Source organism: Ophidiomyces ophidiicola, assembly GCF_022830035.1.
Source record: "Ophidiomyces ophidiicola strain CBS 122913 chromosome Unknown scaffold_25, whole genome shotgun sequence".
Lineage (NCBI taxonomy): Eukaryota > Fungi > Ascomycota > Eurotiomycetes > Onygenales > Onygenaceae > Ophidiomyces > Ophidiomyces ophidiicola.
The window spans coordinates 138,268-162,268 of record NW_026054665.1 but is presented as its reverse complement, the minus strand read 5'-3'; the positions used below and the strand labels follow the sequence as shown (position 1 = coordinate 162,268).

The 24,001-nt window shown below is 49.8% G+C and overlaps 10 protein-coding genes across 10 annotated transcripts; 6 read left to right on the top strand and 4 right to left on the bottom strand.

Annotated features, from left to right (window-relative positions):
- Positions 1 to 1,430: 1,430 nt before the first annotated feature.
- Positions 1,431 to 2,625, top strand: LOZ57_005264 (uncharacterized protein; the record flags this gene model as incomplete). The annotated part of the gene is made up of 4 exons (XM_049254295.1): positions 1,431 to 1,516; positions 1,576 to 2,014; positions 2,069 to 2,263; positions 2,326 to 2,625. The coding sequence occupies 4 exons, from the start codon at positions 1,431 to 1,433 to the stop codon at positions 2,623 to 2,625; spliced, it is 1,020 nt and encodes a 339-aa protein (XP_049106765.1).
- A 799-nt stretch (positions 2,626 to 3,424) lies between these two features.
- On the top strand, positions 3,425 to 3,945 carry SBH1 (Arf guanine nucleotide exchange factor sbh1; the record flags this gene model as incomplete). Its single annotated transcript, XM_049254294.1, has 2 exons — positions 3,425 to 3,833; positions 3,911 to 3,945. The coding sequence occupies 2 exons, from the start codon at positions 3,425 to 3,427 to the stop codon at positions 3,943 to 3,945; spliced, it is 444 nt and encodes a 147-aa protein (XP_049106764.1).
- Positions 3,946 to 4,731: 786 nt separating this feature from the next.
- On the bottom strand, positions 4,732 to 7,535 carry MRD1 (Multiple RNA-binding domain-containing protein 1; the record flags this gene model as incomplete). The annotated part of the gene is made up of 4 exons (XM_049254293.1): positions 4,732 to 5,946; positions 5,999 to 6,271; positions 6,491 to 7,219; positions 7,308 to 7,535. 4 exons carry the CDS (start codon positions 7,533 to 7,535, stop codon positions 4,732 to 4,734), a joined length of 2,445 nt encoding a protein of 814 aa, XP_049106763.1.
- A 382-nt stretch (positions 7,536 to 7,917) lies between these two features.
- DYN2 (Dynein light chain) lies at positions 7,918 to 8,531 on the top strand (the record flags this gene model as incomplete). The annotated part of the gene is made up of 6 exons (XM_049254292.1): positions 7,918 to 7,971; positions 8,034 to 8,067; positions 8,141 to 8,175; positions 8,247 to 8,273; positions 8,338 to 8,407; positions 8,467 to 8,531. The coding sequence occupies 6 exons, from the start codon at positions 7,918 to 7,920 to the stop codon at positions 8,529 to 8,531; spliced, it is 285 nt and encodes a 94-aa protein (XP_049106762.1).
- Positions 8,532 to 10,798: 2,267 nt separating this feature from the next.
- Positions 10,799 to 12,487, top strand: xyl1 (D-xylose reductase; the record flags this gene model as incomplete). Its single annotated transcript, XM_049254291.1, has 2 exons — positions 10,799 to 10,943; positions 11,682 to 12,487. 2 exons carry the CDS (start codon positions 10,799 to 10,801, stop codon positions 12,485 to 12,487), a joined length of 951 nt encoding a protein of 316 aa, XP_049106761.1.
- Positions 12,488 to 13,432: 945 nt separating this feature from the next.
- ATP2_2 (atp2, beta subunit of the F1 sector of mitochondrial F1F0 ATP synthase) lies at positions 13,433 to 15,277 on the bottom strand (the record flags this gene model as incomplete). Its single annotated transcript, XM_049254290.1, has 6 exons — positions 13,433 to 13,515; positions 13,577 to 14,188; positions 14,261 to 14,495; positions 14,575 to 14,934; positions 14,990 to 15,084; positions 15,154 to 15,277. 6 exons carry the CDS (start codon positions 15,275 to 15,277, stop codon positions 13,433 to 13,435), a joined length of 1,509 nt encoding a protein of 502 aa, XP_049106760.1.
- A 678-nt stretch (positions 15,278 to 15,955) lies between these two features.
- On the top strand, positions 15,956 to 16,930 carry LOZ57_005258 (uncharacterized protein; the record flags this gene model as incomplete). Its single annotated transcript, XM_049254289.1, has 2 exons — positions 15,956 to 16,083; positions 16,141 to 16,930. The coding sequence occupies 2 exons, from the start codon at positions 15,956 to 15,958 to the stop codon at positions 16,928 to 16,930; spliced, it is 918 nt and encodes a 305-aa protein (XP_049106759.1).
- Positions 16,931 to 17,548: 618 nt separating this feature from the next.
- On the bottom strand, positions 17,549 to 18,564 carry LOZ57_005257 (uncharacterized protein; the record flags this gene model as incomplete). The annotated part of the gene is made up of 2 exons (XM_049254288.1): positions 17,549 to 17,911; positions 18,040 to 18,564. The coding sequence occupies 2 exons, from the start codon at positions 18,562 to 18,564 to the stop codon at positions 17,549 to 17,551; spliced, it is 888 nt and encodes a 295-aa protein (XP_049106758.1).
- A 564-nt stretch (positions 18,565 to 19,128) lies between these two features.
- LOZ57_005256 (uncharacterized protein) lies at positions 19,129 to 20,718 on the bottom strand (the record flags this gene model as incomplete). The annotated part of the gene is made up of 1 exon (XM_049254287.1): positions 19,129 to 20,718. The coding sequence occupies one exon, from the start codon at positions 20,716 to 20,718 to the stop codon at positions 19,129 to 19,131; it is 1,590 nt and encodes a 529-aa protein (XP_049106757.1).
- Positions 20,719 to 22,904: 2,186 nt separating this feature from the next.
- LOZ57_005255 (uncharacterized protein) lies at positions 22,905 to 23,885 on the top strand (the record flags this gene model as incomplete). The annotated part of the gene is made up of 1 exon (XM_049254286.1): positions 22,905 to 23,885. One exon carries the CDS (start codon positions 22,905 to 22,907, stop codon positions 23,883 to 23,885), a length of 981 nt encoding a protein of 326 aa, XP_049106756.1.
- Positions 23,886 to 24,001: the final 116 nt, after the last annotated feature.

The following is a 24,001-nucleotide window of genomic DNA, read 5'->3' as shown; positions in this document are numbered from 1 at the left end:
TCGCGAGCACAACAGACAAATTTGTTGTACTTGAGACAGTTGGAGAAGGAGTGTTCCCACGGAGAATGATGATCTGGTTTCGAAAGAAGAGCGCCTTGACAGAGTTCTAGCCCCTAACTACTCCCATATCAAGTTTGTGAGTGGTTGGGCGGGCCAGGAACGAACGGTCGAGATCGGTCAAACTATGGTTCGCCCAGAAACCGACGTGCTTGACATCCAGCCACTGGCGTAGAGATCTCTAGAATCCTCAAACACATGGAGGCACGGAGCATGCACATACTCCTCGCTCCGGATACGTTTACCCGATTGTTGGTCTTCCGATACTCGGTACGGAGTACAGGTGTCTCTTTCGATGAAGCACGCCGTCATGTGCGACTCTGCAACTCTGCATCGAGCTGCATATGCGTCGGACCATTGTCCGCAGCAGTGCCTAGAAAAGAGCATACTTCGCCGAAGCTGCCGGGCGTTTGGAGGGAACTAAACAACAGAGAAGCGGAGATAGGCACGCTGTGTGTCACCTGCCAGTGTTAAGTGTATTTGCCCAGCCCAAGCCTCCCCTCGCATGGGAACGAAACCGCGGGGAAGATAGCAGCAGTGGGCCTGGCGGTCAGGCAATTGACTTCGACTGATACGCTGGCAGGGAGTCTCCCAAGGCGTTCTCCGTGCGGCGTTCGCATCGAAGCCACAGCCACCCAATAGGGCTGGGGCTGTGGACGGCCGAGAAGGGAATGGCGTTGCTGGCCAGCGAGTGTCAGGCCCACCGCCCGCCAAGCTCACCAACGACAACCTCGACTTCACCTCCGCCGCTCGTTCACGCGATTTTCTTTTGCTCTTTCTCTTCCTTTCCTTATATTTCCTCGTCGCCCTCCAGTGCGCCCTCTGGAAACCTCCATTCGTTTTGTCTGCTGTCTGGCTCTTTAGCCTTATTCCCCTGCCCAGCCTTCACCTACTTTCCCCTTTTTTGGTATACCTCTCTCGAACACCCGTTCCCGAGCCTTGACTGCTCCCTTTCATCGTTCTCGCACCTGCAAATAATACTTGAGCATTTCTTGTCAATCTCTTGTTACCGGCCAAGAATATCACAAGGAGAGGGGCAGGACTTCCCCGGCAAAGCCTCACCATTATCCAATGCGGCACGACCCCAAGTAGAACCTAGCGCGTTTCATAATTGTATGGCCTGTCCATACACATACAACACAAATACCGATCTCCGATAGTCGCTCCGATATTATCCATCGTCTGCCCTCCGTTTGTTCAACGAGGGTCGAGGCAAGTCTGGGTGCTCCATTCGGGAGCGATTCGCCAAAATTCGTTCTTACAGAAGCCAGTCGTCGCTCCTCCGAGAGCCGGGCTTTGACCCTTCCTTTAGGCACTCTGCATCAGATTTTCGCCCAAGGGAAGGATATCGAGAGTCCGAACCGGCGACGAGGATGTTGTACATTCCCAATTCAAAATGGACATGGTGCTTTGTCCTTGTGACAACTATCCAAGCAGCATGCATTCTAGCATTTGAATCGTGAGAATGGCCCTTAGTTGCCTACATATTTTGTGGGAAGCTAATCTTACTTTGTGTAGATATGTTTTTGCTCGATTCCAGACTCAGCTCAAGGGCAACGCATCTACCCAAACGCAATCGAAAACGATACCTACCTTCTTGACCCTTTACATCTTTGGATTCGTCTATGAACTGGTCCTTGTCTACGATGCCTTGAGACTGAAAAACACTATCCAGGTCATTGGACTGTGTGTCTGCAATCTAGGCTTACTTGTCTACGGTGCCGTTCAAACAGACCAAATAAAGGATGCAATCGGTGCTCTGAGCAGCATAGGAAACATCGATGGCGCCGTTTGGGGCGAGATGAGACCCTTCCTGATTGCAATCCCATGCATCATTGGCTTCGGCACTGCACTCATGGCATTTTTGGCCTGGAAGCTCTACGACGAGTTCGCATGGACCATCTACAAGCATATTAGTGCCGACTTACGAATGAAACGCCGATACTTAACATACCAGGTGAGATGAATACTTCAGCAATATATTCTTGAACTAGTCACTGACATACCGTAGATTTATATTGCTTTGTTAAAATTTGATTTTTTCTTTTTCTTGGGATTTACCGTGCAATTTGTCGTGATCGTTACAGAAAAAGCGACAGTTGAATTTGCTTTGACTTTAGCCGCCATTCCGGTCACCATCATCATACTGATCATGGCCGCGTTCTGGACTCGACGGGAGAACACCCCAGGAATGGTGGTTATTATCGTAAGGACATTCCCCATACTAGACTTTTAGGGTCATCTGTGCTGACTGTATTTGATACTTAGCTTCTTTACTTTGGAGGCCTTGCTTATTTCCTCTTCAAACTCGTTCGAATGTACTCGCCGGCGCGCGAAAGGGCGTATTTGCCCGCTCGACGATCCTTGACCTTTTTTGCAGTCATTACGATCATTTTGATTATCATGACCATTGTTAATGCTATAGTTTGCACCTTTAACTTTAACAAGGGCCTGAAACCGCATCTTTCTAGCAAGAGGTCGAAGCGGGACGACGAGAAGGGGCATGGCACCGAGATGCATGGGCGACTATCCCGCGCACCAGTCACGAGCCGTATGACAATTGACTAGAAAACATAATTTGTGCGATGTAGTGGCTGGAGTTTCTTGAAAGCCTTTTGTGATATCAGTGCTTTTTTCATTTGCAACATATACCCCCTTTTACTGTACCTTATTGGCTGGGAGCATTGTCTGGTCAGAGAAGGGGACCTTGGAATCACGGTAAATTCTGTTCTGATTTTTGCCCATCATGTCTCTAGGATTCCATCCATGATACCATTTGTACTATTCTCTTGATGTGGTCAGCAGATCCCGCGAAAACATCTTTTTATCCCATTCTTCTTCTTAACTACTGGGGTGCGTGGCACCTGATTACTAATTTCATGTGTGCTATGTATTATACCACACTCCTTTATGTATGTACGTATGTAAAGTGGATTGGAAAGGATAAAACCTCTCCCTGTAGCGAGGCGGCTGGAATTGGGCGGAATAATGAAATTCTGCCATTGAACTGCAAAGCGGTGAGCAGGGGCAGTTGCTGACCTAATCGTGCGAAGTGTCCACATTCTCAACCTTTGCGCATCCACGGTTGTTCTCCTGCGTTTCCGCTGAACTTCGCATTTCATCCCGTTTTTGCGTGTTCTTTTTCGGCGTGCGATTTTAATCATCCTAGCGACCCGACTGTCACTGAACAATGGTAGGTGGTCCGCTCCCAGCACAATCCCCCATCCCCGCTCCGTGTATCTCAACATCCCCGAAACTGCGTCTACCTGGCCCCTTCCCAATACAAAACAACAGCTTCGGTTCTCTTTGAAAAGCGTAAAGAGTAGCGAAACTTCACAAACATACCAAACGCACTATCACGGACACAATGGCAAAACCTCGCAAATCCAATTCTAACCCCATTCTCCCAAAACCACAGGCCTCCTCCCCCCTTGCGTCCGGTCCCGAGTCCGGCAATGATGCCGCCAAATCCGGCAACAATCCCGCTGGCGCTGGCTCCGGCAGCGGTTCTGCCGCCTCTGGTGCCTCTGTGAACCGCCCTTCGTCTCCTACACCTCCCGGCGGCCCTCGCACCGCTATTCGGCGCCGTGCGGCTGCGGATCATAAGGAGTCAGTACGGAATGCGAGACCTGCCTCAACGAGGGCTGCTGGTGCTGGTGGTTCCTCGGGGACGATGTTGAAGCTTTATACAGACGAGAGCCCGGGATTGAAGGTCGACCCGGTCGTAGTGCTAGTGTTGAGCTTGGGCTTCATTTTCTCGGTTGTGGGATTGCACGGTGAGTTTATATCAATGTTGTTCAAAATGGCTCTTTGATTTTTGGTTTCATTTGCTAATTTGATATTTGCTCCATAGTCATTGCCAAAATCACTCGCAAGTTCTCTTCATAAAGAACGCAGTGACCTTTACCTTACTATCCAGCCTACCTCATCTGAACTGGACGAGTTCCCCCTTTCCACCACTTGAATTATGTCCTTGAGTTCACGTCCATAAATCAGGAAATTTATGGCAATCAACAATGCCTGCCATTTCTTCCATCTCCTCGCCGATCCTGCAGCGTTCGGTGCTGGAGTATCTTTTTACTTTTGAATTTTCTTTAATGGCTTCAGGCTGATGATTCTTAAGTTGTTGGGGATCTTCATTGCATGGCTATTCTGCTAGAAGCTTGATATTTTACGGCGCATTGAACTACTCATGTTTCTTTTTGTTGACATGTAAATTAATTGGTAAAATCGATATTTCATGATTTGCTCATGGTGAATAACATTTGCATCCAGATAAACATTTATGGTGGTAAATCGGCCTACTCTTATTCTTTTGCTCCGTGTGCTATGTATGAATGTAGGCACATACTCGGTCCATAGATGCATAACCACCAAAGCAAGATTCCTGGATGGGAAGTTGCTTTTCATATATCCAGGTTTTAGAAATGCATCGAAATCTAACCACACTTGCTGCTGGAGACTTGATTGGAGGTCAGGTTGTCAGGGTGAATGAAAATGCTATAAACCCTGCCAGTGTGACTGCCATTAAATTTTAAATTAATCCCTGATTACTTCGTACCTGTGACAATATGGACATGTGTATAAGGAATAGGAAGTACAGGCAAAATGAATGCAGCGTGTTTAATTACTGAGTCTTTTAAGCAACGCTGACATCAAATGAATTCTACGAGATCACTCATCTTCATCCACTGGATTAACATGGAACTTCTTTCTCCCAGTACCAACAAGCTGCTTGAGCTTGACTCTATTCGCTTGCGCATCCATCTTTTTCTCAATCTTCTGGATCTCCTCTTCAGCATCAACCGTTTCCTCAGACGCAAATTCCAGTACAAGCTTCCTGCCTAAAAGATGGGTATTCCGAAGGGCATCCATGGCGTTCTCTGCTTCACGTGCACTGACAAAATCAGCAAATGCAAAGCCACGCGCTGTGCGGTCGAACTTTTTCGGTACACGGACAGAACGTAGTTGGCCGTAAGCACCGAAGAGAGATTGTATATCTTTCTTCGTGGCTTGAAACGGTAAATTCTTGACGATGATTTTTGTTCTGCGAGCTGCGTTTTTCTTGGCAATGTCCTCGCGTCTTTGCTGCTCTGCAGCGTCCATGCCCTTGTGGGAGGGCTTGAGGACTAATTCATGCTGGTCCAGCTTATATCCATTCATTGATGCCAAAGCAGTGTTGGCTTGGGCTTTGGTTCTGAATTCCACAAAACCAAAACCCATGCTTAACCTTTCCCCGGGTTTTTTTGGATCAGGTTTTGTCTTAACTTGAGCAGATAAGAACCCATCAAGAGGCTTGAAAAGGTCGGTTAAACTGGCAGTTGTAGTTGAAAAATTCAAATTCCGAATATATATAGTTGAACTTTCCATGCCAGTCTCCTGCTCGTCAGCCTTGAACGTTTCCGATGTTGAGAACCCAGGGCCGATAGCCTTTTGGGGCTGAACCGAAACATTAGCAACAGATTTTCCTTCGAAAAGGTTTTTAGGTGCCTTCTCTAGGAATAATATAGAGTCCCCTAATTTTCTATATGCAAGACCCTTAAATGCTTTTTGACACTCATCCGGCATGCTAAACTCAACAATTGCAATGGTACCGGTAGGGGGCATGAGAAGCCGTATGATTTGGCCGTATGGATCAAATAACTTCTTGAGATCCTCAACTTTGACACCGAAAGAAAAGTTTTTGACAAGAATAGCGGTGTTTCCACGCTCGCGTTGTTTGAAAGAGTCCAAATTCACACCGTTAGCATTAAAGTACGCTTTGGTTTCTTGAATGACATGTGTTTCAGCGTGGGCTTGCTTTACCGCAGCGTCTGACGATGTTGGATCTAAAATTGCCGATTTAGGAACCCCTAACCGTTCTGCCACAGAGGCCATTACGGCATCCGCCTTATATTCGATTAGTGAATGGTTAGCGCAAGAAATTCAATAATCGACCTACATTCATATATAGAGAATTCCAGCTAAAAGCGGTAGTCGATGCCTCGGATTTCCTCTTGATTTGTTGCTGCTTTTTCAAGGGCAGTTTTGAAAGCTCAAATTCATTAATTTTATATGTTTTTTTAGTGGAAGCAGGAAGAATGTGCATAAGTCGTCCTTGGAAATCTTTTCCATCCAACTGCTGGTAGGCGGCGATGGCAGAGTCTGGGTCAAAAAATTGAGCATAAGCGAAACCTTTGCTCGTTGAATGGCGAGTATCGAAGGCAACATGTAGCTAATTCGAGTCAGTGACATCTCGCCTGATATTATGGCCCTGAACAAATAATAGCGGAGAAATAGTCATCAGATAGAGAGGCATCTACTAAAATACTCTTTCCTGGTTCACATCATGTGCATTGCATCTGATGTCCCTATCAGGATGTTCATCATACGACTGAGGAGATATACACGAAAAAGCGTTGAGTAGGCAAGAAAATAGGTAATTAAATCGTACCTCTTCTAATTTTCCAAAGGTCATGAAAAGTCGCTCAAGATCTCCTTCAGTAGTATTGTATGGGAGATTACGAATAAACAACCGGCCAGTTTCTCGAATCGAGTCTATGTTAGCATCAGGAACGCCGTTCTTGATTTCGTCGGGCTCTTGAGCAGCATGTTCAATAATATCTGGTTCAGTCATTGATTCCAGAGTAGATTCCATATTTCCTGGTTCCGTATGCTGTAATTTCGGTCGTATCACTTCTTCTTCTTCTTCGTCTACCAAACCTAGCAGTCGACTGGTTTTCGATCTAAGCCAGTCAGCATCATTTTGCGGAGTAATGTCCAAATCCCGTAGGTCAGTCTGAGATTTGGCATCAGAAGGTCTTTTCTCTGGCTCAGAGTTGACATCCGTTGCATCACGGAACGTCCCGCACTGGTGCGCGTCACTCCGGCTGGCTTCTACTTCTGCCTTAGGCCTTTTTGACGACAGTGTTTCAAAGGCATCAGTTGCCCTAGACTCCTCTACACGACTATGCATGCTAGTATGAAGGTCTGCACCGTTATCAGCCCATGTGTTTTTCATAGTAGATGCCTGCATTGTATTCAGGAACTCTCGTAGCTTTGGGTCTTCATCTTCAGTAGGCCGCTTCCGCTTCAGAGATGTAGATTTGGGGTCGGAGCCATCTTTATCAAATACTGAGTTTCTAGATTTGGACCATGGCTTTATGTCAGAAGTGGAATCTACCTTGAAATCTAGTTAGCATTGGTTGTCCTTTCTCATCAGCTTGTATGCTACCAAGCGAGAAAAGTCAAAGGCTAGTATCGATACTTACAGGCCTTGCCATTTCGACCGCAATCTTAGACATCCTGATGAAGGTTTTGTTAAAGTATTTGGCCGCTTCCTGGGCGGAGTTGTGATCTTTGAATCCCACAAATCCGATTCGGCGACTCGGAGCAATATGGGCATCTGTAACTTCGAAGCGGCCAGCAAAATGGCTGCGAAGCCCATTATTATCCAGTGTAGGCGGCAAGCCTGACACAAATACCCTGGTACTCTCCATTTTTTGCACACACTTTGGCAGCTTTGCTGTTGCTGGGAGGAGAGAGAGGATAAAAGATTCTTTATAGGATGTGCGCAAAAAAACTTTCTCCGAAAAATCAGTGGTCCGTGCGCAAAGTTTGTTCGCTGCCACTGCATCCCGCGTCGACCTGAAAGTCTCCTCCTCATGATGGTGATCTATATAACCATCACATACACACACAGCATTGCCTGTTGACGCCGAGCACTTTTCTGGACCATACCTTACAAAACACCCTAGAACACGCCCAAAAGGGACGCTGCACCTGATCTACCCGCCAAAATGCCTTCAGAAACGCGCGAGAAGCTTGAAGGTAACCACAAACAACCCTCTGCGCCTACCATCAACATTCGTATTCGTCAAGATGACTGACTGGATTGTTTTCTTTACTGAAGCTCAAGTCAAGTCCGCTGACATGGTAAGAGATCTCTCCTTCGAGGGTCAGCTTCTCGTGGACAAACTGACACATGCGGGGCACAGAGCGAGGACATGCAACAGGAGGCAATCGAAGTTGGTATGCGCAAACGAACGCCTGCAATCACGACATCGCCACGATACACTTGCTGACATATACTTGCTTGTGATAGCTACTGAAGCAATGGAGAAATTTCATATTGAAAAGGTATGGCCTTGGCTTCTCGCTCTCTGAGCGCGTGATGGCGCGTGGGGCAGCTATGCTTACTTTGAATGCAGGACATCGCGCAGTTCATCAAGAAAGAGGTATGAAGCGGCCTGTGTATATTCTCATCTCTCTCGTTTGAAATCCTATTGAGACGCCTATTAGTTTGATTCTCGCAAGGGCGCTACCTGGCACTGCATCGTCGGACGTAACTTTGGTAGCTTCGTGACACATGGTATGGCCCATTTTTTTCACCAACACATTAATTAAACATGCTACTAACCAGATCAACAGAAACTAAACATTTCATCTACTTCTACCTTGGCCATGCCGCTATCCTCCTTTTTAAGACCCAGTAAATCTGGCTTTAGGCGTCTCAGTTCGTACTCGTTCAATTTCTTACGCTTTCTCAAGAATATGCATATATCTTCACCTTGAGCGTGAAATTCACGGAAGCAGAGGATGCGGTCATGATTTACGTCTTGATGATTGTTCAAGCGTCGTTCAAAGGTTGTCCCCAGCTTACTATTTCCCTGTTGCTGTTTGGCGACTGAAGATCATTGCTCGTCATATACAGCGACAGCCTACGGGCTATTTATTTACCTTGTAAATGGCGTTGAAAGGATTGAATGATTTCGCTCTTGTTTCTACTTTACTTCAACTGATGTATCACTTCAAACTTCGTCTCATGAGTATAAATACAGAATGAGTCATACTTCACGCCCCTGACCACATATTGTCACACCCTTCAAAATTTTCTGCATCACCTCAAACACAATGTCAATGCCAAAAGATAGTAAAAATAATTGTAATCAATTAGCTAGATATCTAGAAAGGGATCATGGATAAAAAAGGACCACCGGAAACCCAGAGTAACGCCGGTTCTAAAGAAAAAAAAATAATAAAAAAAGCTGAGTAACGCGTGGACAAATAGAGCTGCCCGGTATTCCGTACAGAATCCAAAAGAACGGAAAAATTCTGACCAAATCATTTATATCCGTAGTTTCCTCCCGGTGGAGGTTGTCCTGGGCCTGGGCCAGGGTAGGCACCCATGGCAACCGGTGGCGGGCCTTGACCCCCTTGTAAATGCTGTGATTGGACGTCCGGTCGATATCTATATGAGGTCAATTCCAGTGTGCTAAATGGGGGCTTCTTCAGCAATGTCGCATACTTGATATCCTGGGAAAATCGACAGATGTTACAATGAACTTCCTATAAAACAAAATTGCATCAGCCTTTATTGTCCGACTGGCCCTAGGTAAGTGTACTTTACTTTATATTTGTGGAAAGCTAGTGGTAGGACAGGCTGTGACAAGGTAGAAGTTGGCGATCAGATCTTTTTGAAATATAAGAGAGAAAAGAAGAGGACAAATCACATACCACAAAGCAGACTGTAAACCACGGCCTATAATTTATGTCAGTGACATGCATATACGGACAAGATCTTTATGGCCCGCCTGGAGAGACCTACCACCGGGTAATACAATGGGCGGACCAATTTCCGCCTAGTCAACATGATATTAGTTCCGGTGTCATCCGTAGCAAATACGAGCAGTTCTTACAATTCTGACATTGCGCCGTTATATTTTCATAGCCTTGGAGGCGCGACGTAAATTCTGGAGTAGTTGTCAGTCACGGAAGGTCTGAGACGGTTGGCTGATGACCGACCTTGCGTCCCGAAAGTAATACAGATCGCCATGTTTGGACTGTGGACTCGGATTCAATATATAGATAGAATAGGTAATGTTATGGGTGAAGAAATAGCGCCTTTGAATAAAATCTAAAGAGGGATTGTGCACATGAGATGCAGTGAAGCTGTAGCTTGGAAGCGCGACGCCCCAATGATTACGTCGGTGGACTGAGCGGCGACCAGCCACACCGACTTATGCCAAGAGGTGGCCGTGCAAGAGGCTTGGCATTCTTGATTCCGGGTGGCGATCAAGTAGATTGGAGGATACCGCCGCAATTAACCCGTACTTGCTGGTAAAGAAGTATTCGAACTTGATATAACTATATCACCGCCCACCGCTGCCAAGTTTGGCTCCGAATTAAGGGATGAATACTCCGTACCTGTCATGGTTTCGTGGAGCTTGGAGGTGTTCATCTTACTTCGTAGATCCCTAATATGGATCCTGGCTAACTCCGAGTTAATCTTAAAGGCACCATACCTATCCTCGACTCAGGACCACTCATGTCATTCAACTCAGGCGGCGTGCCAAGTTCTAGACATGCATCAACGTCGCCCCGCTCCCGTTCACGCACCGTTCCCTCTTGAGCTTTCGATTTATCACCGCAATCACCATCCATGCGGATACAGTAGGAGTGGTAACAATAGATCCTTCTATATCTCTAGTCAAAATTTTGGCAGACCTGGACTGCGACCGATAGCCTTGTCCCCAAACTGGTGGCTCAGGTTCAGGTTGGCGTCGGGGTGGAGAAGGCCAAGTTAAGCTCTTTTCAGTTTTACCCCGTTCATTGGCCTATATATGTGGCGACTCCATATATAAGTCTCGGTGGGATTCCCTCTGAACGCCAACGCTTTTCTCTTGATCCGTCCGATCTGACAGATTTTCTATTTCATTCCAACTTGGATTTTCTTCTCTTCATTTCCCTATAAATTGGAACCATGAATGTCCCAAACATCAAACTCAGCAGTGGCTATGAAATGCCTCTTGTCGGCTTTGGCTTGTGGAAAGTTGACAAACCCATTTGCGCCGAGCAAGTTTATAACGCAATCAAAGCAGGATATCGCTGCTTCGATGGCGCTTGCGGTGCGTATTATTTTTGTTTCTCTGTGACTGCGAATATTCTATCTATCACTGCTCTTCACAAGCATTTTCCGAGCGAGGATGTCATTGGCTTGGGGAACGATTTTCTCAGCCTGGAGGTGCCATTTTCGTAGAGATCTGCTTTAGTATCCATCAGAAGAAAGTTATATTTGTTATAAAGACATCGATTTCAAGTAAGGAGGGGAGGTAACCGAGCGGGCTAATTTGACCCGGATTAGTTACTGTGCCGTCTCTAGCACTGCTCTAGATGGGTATTACCGCAGTACGCATGTACACATGTACATCGGTTGTCACAGTTGACCCCTTAATTGCAGTGAGTCTCACTGCGTCCTTCAGAGCCGCAGGCCCTCCTGGATAACTAGTTACCTGCGGGCTACTCACCTCTAGTAGGCTGTTGAATTCAGATGAGACTAGCTGCAGGGGAGGCACCAGGGGTTGCGCGATGAGAGACCAGTTAGTCGTGTTAGCTGTCTCAAACTTCTTTTCTTGCCCCTTTTGTCAGTGACTAGCTCCGCCAACAAAGATACCTCCTCTCAATTGTACTGTACCATATCCTCTGATATCGTGGAAATTAAAGCCACAAGTTCGAATCTGACCAGGACTTGCCTGCTACTTCTCTCATTTTGTATCCAGAGCGGCTCTTTTTTTGTGGGACTTGAGAGTTTTTTATATTTCTGAATCCTTCCCAATAACCAACAGCTAACCAATGGCATTCCATAGACTATGGCAACGAAGTGGAAGCCGGTAAGGGCGTGGCACTCGCTATCAAAGATGGTCTGGTTAAAAGAGAAGACCTCTTCCTTGTCTCGAAGCTGTGGAACACTTTCCATGACCCTGAGAATGTAGAGCCAATCTGCAAAAAGCAGTTGGCTGACTGGGGAATTGATTATTTTGACCTGTACCTAATCCACTTCCCAATTGCGTTGAAATATGTCGATCCCTCTGTCCGATATCCACCGGGATTCCGAAACGAAGGCGACCAAGTCGTTCTTAGCAACGCGTCTACACAGCAAACCTGGGCGGCGATGGAAAGTCTTGTGGATAAAAAGCTTGTCCGCAGTATTGGGATCAGTAACTTCAACGTGCAACACATCATGGACTTACTTCGATACGCGCGCATCCGTCCCGCCACTTTGCAAATCGAGCATCACCCATACCTTACCCAGCCAGATCTAGTCAGATATGCCCAGAAACTGGGGATTGCTCTGACTGCGTATTCATCTTTTGGTTCCCAGAGCTTTGTCGAATTCGACATGGAGTCTGTTAAAGGGGTAACTCTTCTAATGGAACACTCTGATATCAAGTCCATCGCGGAAAAGCATAATAAGGCTCCTTCACAAGTCTTACTGAGATGGGCGACACAACGTGGGATTGCAGTTATACCAAAAACCAATGACGCAAAGAGATTGGCATTGAATTTGGACGTCACTGGGTTTGATCTGGCTGATGAAGATATGGCAGCCATCAGTAAATTAAACCGAGGACTGAGGTTTAATAACCCCCCTAACGTGAGTACTCTGCTTTAGCATGTTGCACCAAAAACGTGATCATTGTCTAATCCAGGCCTTTATTCTACTATAGTACGGAATAGACCTCCCTATTTTTTCTTAGTTAAACGGGACACATTCACATGTGGGCGTTGTTGCAACATTGGAAACCCTATATGCTGTGACACCTGACAAGCGTTTTTGTAACCCTTGAGCTCTCTTGGGCAAACCTAGTCAAGCATAGAGGTGGTTAGGGATGCTAGACTACTGAAAAGCAGGGCATGAGTTGGTGCTTGCTTTGTATATACTGTACATAGTCACAGATAAAATAGATGTATGTATGTATAGTACATACGTATGCTCATATGTCATGAAACACCGTTCAATACTTGTTTGATGACACCAGTATGAACTGTTCCGGAAGCTAACAGCGGCTCTTATAAAAGGAACATCCAATACCTTTCACATATCAGGCCTTCAACATACACCGGTTCTGCATTTATTTTACGGCTATTAGGTTCTTATTATGGTCAGTATCCTTAGATAAGAACCCTTTTCGGAAATATCTGCCCTATTCTTGAACCATTCTACCTAGCTCATTGCCATACAGCAGTGGACAAACACTATGGTATAATTAAGGCCTAAAATCAGATATGGAGGAGCTGGTAGTACAACTACGAAGTCCTTCGCACTTCTAAGTTCTCTTTTGGCTATGAACTTTATAGTACTACGCAAGGAGGCGTGTCTTAAATATATACCTACACACTACTTCGTACCATGGCATTGTGTGCTTCAAATGCACAGGGAAAGAGGCTAAATATACCAGAAATAAAATATCTGAATTCACAGGGAAATATTAAAAAAATACGTTGCTATGAGATGCTCATATATGCGTTCAATGTGAGTTTGTTTAAAGAAATAGAATGGTTTGGTACTGCTGGGTAGAACCTTGGAATGATAATAATTCGCTGAAATCTATTCTCTCTACGTGGTTTGTTCCAACTCTCTAAGGATCTTCTCACTCTTTGCTTTGGCGGAGTCGAAGTTTCCAACCATATAAAAGGCACCTGGTAGAACAACTAGTTAGCCACTGCCCTGCTTCGATCGTATACAGGATATTAAACCTACTCTCTGGCATGTTATCGCCCTGGCCTTCCAGAATGGCCTTGAAAGAACGGATGTTGTCTTCCAATGATACTAGTTCGCCCTTAATGCCCGTGAAGACCTCAGCAACCGTGAATGGCTGGCTCAAGAAGCGCTGCAATTTGCGGGCACGTTCAACTGTCAATTTGTCACCTTCAGACAACTCATCCATACCAAGAATGGCAATAATATCTTGAAGAGATTTGTACTCTTGCAAGATCTTCTGTACTTGGACAGCCGTGTCATAGTGCTCACTGCCAATAATACGGGGGTCCATGAGACGAGACTTCGAACCTAGAGGGTCTACAGCTGGATAGATACCCAATTCTGAAATGGCACGGGAAAGCTCAGTGGTTGCATCCAAATGGGCGAAGGTGGTAGCGGGAGCAGGGTCAGTTAAATCATCAGCAGGCACATAGACAGCTTGTACTGAGGTAATAGAGCCTTTTTTTGTTGATGTGATACGCTCTTGCATAGCACCCATGTCAACTGCCAAAGTAGGCTGGTATCCTACAGCTGATGGAATTCGCCCCAAAAGCGCAGAGACCTCTGAGCCAGCCTGGGTAAAACGGAAGATGTTATCAATAAACAACAACACTACAATAATCAGCAAAAAAGATAAGCCCAAAGAGGATATAGGTATTTGGTAGAGGATACACTCTTACTTACCATCTTGGCCTTCGTCTCGGAAATATTCCGCGATAGTTAGCCCTGTCAAGGCGACACGAGCACGAGCACCTGGAGGTTCATTCATCTGGCCAAATACCAATGCGACCTTGGATCCACTCTCGAAGTCGATAACTTTGGTCTGCTGCATTTCATGGTACAGATCGTTCCCCTCACGGGTCCGTTCGCCAACACCCGTAAAAACCGAGTAACCTCCATGGGCTTTGGCAATGTTGTTCTACATTAGTTTCATTAGAGCTGTGTTTGATACAAGATGGTGGCAGTGAAGTATGGAACAGGGGGGAGGGGAGGCTCACGATCAGTTCCTGAATGAACACAGTTTTCCCCACTCCTGCACCACCAAAGAGGCCGATTTTCCCGCCTCGCGCGTAAGGAGCCAAGAGATCGACGACTTTGATACCGGTAACCAGGATTTCAGCTGCGGTTGACTGTTCGACGAACTCGGGGGGTTCCGCATGGATTGGCATCAGGCGGACGGCATCTACTGGGCCGCGCTCATCAATCGGATCTCCAGTCACGTTCATGATGCGGCCCAGGGTGCCAGGTCCGACTGGGACCATGATCGGGTTGCCTGTATCGGTCACCGAGGTGCCTCGTACAAGACCTTCAGTACCGTCCATGGCGATGCATCGCACAACACTTTCACCGAGATGTTGCTAGGGAATGCAGTCAGTACGGGAATAGAAACACGATGGTTATACAGGGACATACAGCGACCTCGAGGACCAGCTTGCGGTCTCCAGTAGAGGTTTCCAGGGCATTGAGGATGGGAGGGAGAATGTCACTGTTGAACTTGACGTCGACGACTGTAGTTGCAAGTCGAGTCGCGCGTCAGCAAGTATAGATTCGGCACTGCAGCACCAGGCATCGCTTACCAGCACCAATGACCGTGTGGATTCGTCCTTGGGACGGAGGTGGTGTGCTGTACCAGCGCCGGGTGGGAGCACGGAGCTGGGGAGGGAGCCGTGCTCTGCGCAACAGAAGCTGTGGTTTGAACATCGTCAACAAATCCAAACCTGAGAAGCAATGTAGGTACTTCGTACTCAAGAACAGGCGGTTCCTGAGGAGATGCAAAGCAAAGGTGAGGTGCGGGTGGTGCCCCTCGGGCTGAGGCACAGCAGCAGCCCGGGGGCGTGGAGGTTCCCAGAAGGCAGCGGTGCGTGGAAAAGGGGCGGAGGCCGGGCTGCTGAGGTCTTTGATACGCCCGTGGAGCAGCACGGCGCCGTTGCCCGGGAGCCAAGTGGTTAGAGACTGGCCCGCGAGCCGGCAGGCCAAAGCGCTGCCTGGCTGTGATGCTACCCTTTGGCCCCGGCCTATTGGCTGGGATTGGGGGCTGCCCGGCCCAAACAATGAAGGCACAAAGAACGCGGTACTCTGGAATGTAGATCCTCAGGCTCTGGGACACCTCAGCCCGTGTTCGGAGGACGCCGCCGCCCTGGGGGCTGGGTAGTGTGCGAGGAAGTACGGAGCCAGCCACAGACAGTGGATGTATGTATAGGGGGGGCTGTCCGTCCAGTGTCCTCGAACGGCAATTGCTTGCTTGCTTCTGCGACGTTCCCCAATTCTCATCCCATCCCGCCCGGATTTGGAAGATGCTGTTCTCCAGGGTCGCGTCCGGTTGCTGCCAGCGGCTGTGGCCGTTGGGCCCGCTACCCGGGGCTTGCAGCGCCCGATACTATGCCACCGTCCAGTCCCCGCAGCCGCGGGCTTCTCCCACACCCTCCCAGCGTGTCTACAATCGCTACTACACCAAGCTTGAACGCCATGCTCGACGGTGCGTACGCCATCACCCCGCTCCAACACGAGTAGACAAGACATGGGTATCTAGAACCCGAACAATCGCTGGCTAACCGCAACGGCAGGCTCGGTCTCGACGACGTCAACCAGCTCTGGGACACATATCGCCGCTCGATTGCGGATCGACGACGGCAGGACCGCCTCCAGTTTCAACCGGGAGCAAGGGAGGATTCCAAACCGACGGGGTGGTCCCAGACATATCTGCCCTTTCAGCCGCCGCCGATACCGCCCACCGCGCCGCAGCCGAAGTTGAAGACCCTGGCCGCATACCTGGACCTGGAGAAGGTGCGGGACTTGGGATGCGTCGAGATAGAGGCCGTGTGGCGTCTGCGGCACGCCTTGTCGAAACATTCGCTCTGTGCCAGTATCCCGTCGTCGACGTTCAGCCGCATGGCCAAAAACGCTCGCCGCCATCCTCGCTTCATCCTCCCGCTGCCAGTAGGGCTGCCTCAAACTAGTGAATTAGACTCAGCTGCCGGGGATAGCCTGGATAAAGGAGTGTCATTCCATTTCATCGAGTGGAGTTTTCCGTCCGCCGCGGCTGTCACCGTGATCATGACGCACTTGGCGGAGTTCAAGACAAAAGGAGAATTCGCCATCCCGCACACGGCCATCACCCATCATCTCGAGCTCGCGAAGGACAAGGGCGTGGTGCTGCTGCAAGGGGCGGTGACGGAGAACACGGGCGTGAGCGTGGAGGACGCGCGTTGGCTGCTGGTGATGCTGCAGCGGTTTTACGGGGGCGTGGGCGCGTCGGACGCGGAACGGGTGAAAGAGCTGCTGGAGAGCTTCACGGCCGGCGATGAGGCTTTTCGCGTGGAGGATCTCATCGACGAGGCCGAGCGGATCGCGTAGCTGGCCCGGCCGTATCTGTACCCCGCGAGCCGCAGCGCGCCCGTTGGGCCGGAGGTACTGGTACAGGAAGCCAGGTGACGCGTTGCAGGCCGGACTACTCCCGTACGGAGTATTCTCGCGAGCCCTGGCAAAGCCCGGCTTGGGCGCGGGCAACAAGCCGGGCGGGCCGTCGACGATCGCGCCCTGGCGATCCCTGTGGCGATGGCCAATATGTCTTGTCGTGGCAGACCAGCTGCGGCTGTCTGGCCGTGCCTGTGGAGCACACCGCTACCTGTCACAACTGATCTCCTGCCTGTTCTCTATTACTACATAAGATTTGGAACCCCTTTGAACTCTGTCTTGGAGCAAAAACTTAAGATAATGGCGAAGAGCCAACCTCGATTTACGAGCAGTGCACGCTTGAGTTTAGCTTTCTTCGCCCGCCAGGCTCTCCCTCCAGGCGAAGTCACGGTGGGGAGATGTCGCATGTGCCTTCAGCAGCAGACGCAGCACCCACCACCTGTGGGCGAATACGGAGTGGGTTTGGTGGCAGTGTCTCTGAATCAACCGAATTCTAGTTTACTTCTGGCGATGAAACCCTGCCTCTGAGCGCCCAGACTTGTCGCCTTACTGAGTAAATTATTCCAGATAGATTGCTCCAGCCTTCTCCGCGATATCGCCGGCATCACCGTTCTGATCCAAGCCATCCCCTCTTCCCCAGACTTTCGAATGGATAAAGTCATGGTGGAACCACATCACGACCAGTATCAAGCGCACCAACCCTTGCACCCATGCGGGGCAATTGCCTTGACCGTCGGAATTAGCCGTTGCTTTAGTTAGCTCCTCCGCAACCTTCATAATGGGGGCCCAGAGAGCCAGGAACAATGCCGCTCCGATCTTTCGCCAGCCGGAATTGGGTGCCTGGTATGAAGGGATGCTATACAGAAACGATTCGTACGTGCTGGGCAGATGCGCCTCGTGGGAGCCTTCTATAAGGAGATCCTTTGAAGTTGATACCCCAATGTCTGATTAGATTCTTAGTTGCAAAGGGCGGATTTTCTCCGTACAGACGGGGGTACAGGGAGTGTGAGCGAGCAATATGGAATCATAAAGAAAACGTGCATCCATACCAGATATCGTTTGCTGGGGTGGCGTGGTACCGTGGGGCCGTACGCCCGGACAAGTGTCATCACTTTGAATGGAGATCGAATCGGCATTTTATTATCGCCATCTTGAGTAACCGACTGGGCAAGAACTTCAATTTCATCGTACGCGATGCCCCCGCCCTCCGAGCCGATGATTGAGATGTAATCTTCATGACTCACGAGGTACGCTGTGCCGTGCACCGGTGGCGGCGCAACCTCAGCGCTTGCCGGCGCGGCGGCTTGGACGAATTTCTCTACCCTCGGCGGGATTTGGCTAATGGACGAAAATGAAGGCTCTTGGTACGGCATACCGTAGATATCAAATGACAGCATCCAGCCTGGGATGCGCACAGGAACGGTGGCGAGCGGCTTGATTCCGCGGTGCGCCGTGAACGTCTCAGAGTTCATATTCGACCCGTAGGCGAAATACCACACTCTGCCGTCCGCTTCATTGTCGATTTGGAGCTTCTCAGAGAGCAACAGCTGTTGGTCGTCTTGCGTCGGATTCATGTTTCTCTTGTCGTGAAGATGCAGGCAGGGTTTCGAACTTGTCAATAATCGGCTAAAGTAGGGGCCGTTTCTGAGGATTTGGGGCTTGGAGGTCGGGCCAATAATAGAATCACAGGAAAAATGACCATGAAGCTGCCTTTTATTGGTGGGCAGTGGCAATTAGACTACCCATAATCAGTGGCGCTCTAGTCAGAGACAACACCCCTGCTGATGCAGGAAAGCTGCGTCGGTGGCCGATTTTCGGTGGCCGAAGGAGAAAGGATATTATATTATTATTGTTTATGTAAGAGAAGGTTTGTGAGGAAAGTCTTGATTGACTTTGACTTTTTGGCGAGAAATTAGGGTATTATATTAAAAAATCTATAATTACTTTTCCTTGTTCTCAACTGCGGAGTGGAGACAGACTCTGAGATAAGACAAGAAGCGAAAGGCTGAAGGCTTTTGGGCATGAATACCGATTAAAGGCGATAACCGGGCATGCAATTGGTAATTCGAGCTAGGTAGCGTGCTGCAGAAGGAGGCAATAAAGGCAACACAGATGAATCGGGCAGCCAGTGGTTGAAATCACACCGAGTTTTCATGCTTCTCAGCCTCTTCCGGCTCTGGAGAAGGCTGAGGCTGTTGAGGCCGCTGCAGGGCAACAAGCGCCAGCCCTAATAAGGCAAAGCTCATGGCGCCCCACCACGTTGCCCGGAGACTCGAAGTGTATAGCCCAACCACCTGCTCTTTGACGCGTCCACTGAAGGACTGGATAAACGTCCGGCTGGCACGTGCATAGGCGCCTCCATTGACGAGAAGATCCCTCACGTCAGAGGGTACATCAGACACATTGTCATTCATGGTCTGGTCAAAGATGATGGCGGGAATGGTCACGCCCCAAACGAGGGCAATGCTGCGGATAAAGTTAAACAGGGCAGTGACTGCTTCAATGTCGGAGTCCGGGAAATGTTTTTGAATCGCTGGCAGCAGGGTGGCGAGGAGAAATCCGTTTCCGGCGGCAACGATAATCTGGAGAACCGCGTGGACTGCGGTGCTGGTATCTGCATTAAAGAGAGTAAAAACACCCAAACCAACCGCTAGAAGCGTGAAAGCGATGACATTGACGAGAAAGGAGAGAGAACTCTTGAGTGCAGACATGGCAATACCTCCAACGATCGAGAATACCACCATGCCCACCACAGTGGGCATGAGATCAAAACCAGCCTTTTGCGGCGAGTCCTCCAGCACGGCCTGGAAGTAAACAGTCAGGAAGTAGTTGACCCACATCAGAATCATACTCTGGATAAAGCTCTGTATCTGAAGCGATAGGTGGGAAATATTTCTCAGGAATCGTAAAGGGATGAGTTGGTTTTTGCAGAAGAAATGCTCGTAGAGTCCGAACGTGACAAAACCAAGGACACCCAGAACAAGTGGCACAATGACTCGGAAGGATGACCAGCTGTACACTCTCCCGCCCATTGTGAGCGGCAGGAGCAGCGAAATGGTGCTGGCAGGAAGCAGAATGTTTCCCACCCAATCGAAATTCCGAGTCGCAATTTTGAGGCTTCTGCCTGCGGCTCGCTGTTCTTCCGTACGTCGTGCAAGGACGGGAAAGAGACACAGGATCGACGCGCCAACTAGAGGCAGATTGAGCCAGAAGATCCATCTCCAGGTAGTGTGATCAACGATAACTCCTCCGAAGATGGGACCGAGCAGTAACCCCAAGCATGAGGTGGCCATCACCATCCCCAGCATTTTGGGGCGTTCTTCAATGCTGACCATGTCGCTGATGATGATCTCGGCAACCAATGGGATTGCGCCGCCACCAATGCCCTGAATGAGACGGCCAACAAGAATGACGGCGAAGTGATGTGCGGCTCCCGCAACGGCACTGCCGATTCCGAAGCACAGGATGGCCGCGAGCATCACAGGCTTGCGGCCAAAGACCCCCGCCAGCCAGCCAGTCAAGGGCTGAAAAATGGTCGCGGCCAGTGTGTACGCGTTGACGATCCAAGCGTACTGCGTCGTGCGCAGGGCCCGCGAGATCGTTGGGAGCGCAGTGACGACAATGCTGCCTTCCATGGTCACGGCGAAGCCACTGAGGCAGAGCGTCGGGAATACGATCCAGAACCTCCAGTCTCGAGGCGCTGAGGCGGGCGCGGGAGACGGCTCCATGGTGGACGAGTCCGTGGCGGACTCCAGCTTCTCGTCTGCACGGCAGACAGGTGTCGACGAGTCTCCCATAGGGGGCTTCTGGCAGGCGGATGGGCGTATGTAGGTCTGTCTTTTCGCGGTGATGGTGATAGGGCCGGTCGGTTGCGAGAAGCGGGCGATGACTCGCGTCAAGATAACTATGATGTCTGTATCAAGGCTGGCCGGCACAAGACGAGGACGGCGGGCGAATCAAAGCAGCAGCCCGCTGACGGCACAGCGAGACGTGTCTTGCGCGCCGGGTAAAAGGCAGAATTGCACTGGAGAGCCGGCTAGCTTGTCGAGAGTGCGTGGAGAGAGAGGTCGGGGGCGAGCAGCAGCAGGGGGCACTTCAGGACGTGCTTGTCGTGTGAGAGCGGATGCGCGCGCACAGGCGAAGCTTTTGATTGCAGGAGGGATGGGGCGCTGTCGGCTTCGTATCGCGAGCACGGCCAGTCTGGGATGCCAAAAGCAACGCAGCGCCCGTGGGCCAGCCGTCGCACATGTGGCCCCGGGCGCGCTCTTTGTGTCGCCAAAGTTACTTTGCGTGAATATTCCGCGCTGCCCGGATTGTGTCGGAACGCGAGCGACAGCGCGCTCTCGCCCGGCGGGTTCTCCAGGCCGCCGCTTCGGCGATCCGCTGCAACTCCCTCTGCGCTGCCGCTGCCTGTTCCCCTCCCCTCCCACCCTCCCTAGGCTGCCGAGCGCTCACGAGCGCCGTCTCGCCCGCTGCCTCCCCACCGTTGGGTTCGTTGGCGACCAGAGACGTACGATTAGAGTTGGCTTCCGTGGTGGCTCGAACTAGCTGCAAACTCTATCCTTCAGCCCAGCGATCCGCCGACGACACCAGGCCAGCATCACGCTGCTGGGAGGCGCACGCCGTGGGCATGCCATATAGCGACTGTTTTGTCTTGGTTCTGTTTGAAATGGCCAAGCCTCATCTGCCGCGCTGGACGCTCCTGCGACTGCTGCTGCTGCGATTCGTTACAGCTGGGGCCCTGTTCGGCCCAGTCCTCAGCGACTATCGCCCCGTGTGGGATCTCTTCCTGGAGACCAGGATGTTTCTGCATTGCGGGGTATGGAGTTCGTCAGTGGTATTGCACAAGACAGAGCCAGATCCAGGCGCAGTTGTCCGTATAGACGTACCCCCACCCTCGACTCTTCCTCGTCTGCCACTGGACGAGCGGCATCGCTGCCAGAGAGCATGGAAACTCAATTCCTGAGCTGGCCCTTAAGTAGCCCACTGCCGAATAGCGAATAAGCGGAGCTAAGGGATGCAGTTGACCTGCAGACAAATCAAGTAGGGCTCAGCATCCGGGCAATGGACTTGATACCCCATCACATGTGGGAAGAGCTGAAGGAGTGCATTTACATAGCTTCGTGTTCCGCCCCCCCCCCTATTTATGGCACCCATTGCAGCATGCCACCTGCAGGAGAAGGGTTCTACCAATACGAATGCTAGCCCGTTGATCATCCTGAGGTCGGCCTCGCAGACAGCGGAAAGCTTGGTTCCCATACCCATCAAGACTTGCATACGATGCAGGAGAGTATTCGAGCATCCACCTTGGCACTTACCCATCAGGAAATAGCCGCATGATCCCAGCAAAAGCAAAGTAGGTGTCAAACACCAGGTTATGATGTTGATACCCTTGTGGCTAGTTGGCATAGCTGTGAGGGGAAGCACGGACTAATATAAGAATACCTCCTGCATTCTATCCCCCTTGACGACCCAGTCAATAGGCGGTCTGTGTGTGGAGTCAGATCATGTAGAATTGGCCAGAAATAAGCAAGATTCCAGTGAGCCACAGTTCCCTGCTACTTTGCACCATGCCAGAGACTGCATCGACTGAGAGGTTGGTTCCGCAGCTATATTCCTTGTGCAATGACCAGCCCCTTTCCTTCTTTATACCAATGTCACTGCTGATCCTCCCCCTTTTCTTGTTTATTGCGCTGCCGCTAACAACTTAGCATTCAGGAGCCCAAGATATCGATCTGCCTGCAATAGCTGTCACGGTGCAAAAGTTAGTTTGCTTTTAGCCATTTCAACTCCTCAGAAAACAGGACTAACATGCTTCATTTTTTTAATGTTTATGCAGGTGAAATGCAGCGGGGAGAAGACTGGATGTGCCCGTTGTCGAGCCCAGAACAGCACATGCAAGTATGAGATATCAATGGTTGGCAAGGTACCAGGACAACGGGCAAAAAACGGCCCTCGGATGAATCCTTCCTCGAATAAACGGCAATCCGAAGAGCCTACCAGCAGGCGTACCCGAGAGATGACCACTCCACCCACAGAAGTAGATGTTGACTGGGGTCAATCCATGGTCAATTTTGACCAAAGCGTTGAATCAAATTTGCATTTTAATCAAGGATGCAACCCAATCTTTGACAGCATGGAAATTTCTACCGACCTACCGTCCCTCGAATCCTCAATTGACCCGTCTCCGGATGTCGGTCAGTGGATGGGAGAGAGAGATAGCTCTTTACCGATTACAAACGACGTTTCCCCAAACAACTTCGACATACTACTCAATACAAATGAAAAAAGACTATCTCTGCTCCTGGAGCAGGTACCATTCAGCCAATCAATGGGGCTACATTTTCGTCCAGACAGCTGTACAGCCGGCAGAAATAAGTGCATCCAGAGCTGTAGTGACATTATCCAATATCTGGAGCGAAAGATGATAGTTAAACTGTGTGCGCTCGACGATGTCATTCGTATCTGCCAAACATCCATATCGCGGCTCTCCTCAATCATGGACACGGATGAGTATACCCAGAGCGCCAGCTGTGTTCCACTCAGCTGCATTGCCGTTAGTCATGTAATAAGCCTGCTGGAAACGTGCGTGATCCCAGAGGAGGCGTCTCAACCCGACAGGCTCCCGTCCCCCAGAAACATCCAATTGAATTGCACCCTGCCACGCATCACCTTCGGCTCCCTCCAGGTCCACCAGGACGATCAACTCAAATTCGGCTGCCAAGTACTTCAGAGAGAGGTCAAGAAGTGCGGGCAGCTGCTGACGAAACTACAGGCTCAACAGGAGAAGCCTATGACTCAGGGTAGTAAATGTCTGCTCCAGATGCAGGAGCAGTTCTGTTCGGATTTTGAGCGGCGACTTGAAGAACTAGAGAAAATTTTACAACAATCGTAGATAGATATAGCGTGCAAACCATGAAAGCCAGTCATCGGCTCGCCGGGCTTTCATTGGATACTGTACTGCGTACGGAGCACTCTGTGGTTTAGACATTTGAAGGCAGGAGGCTGCTT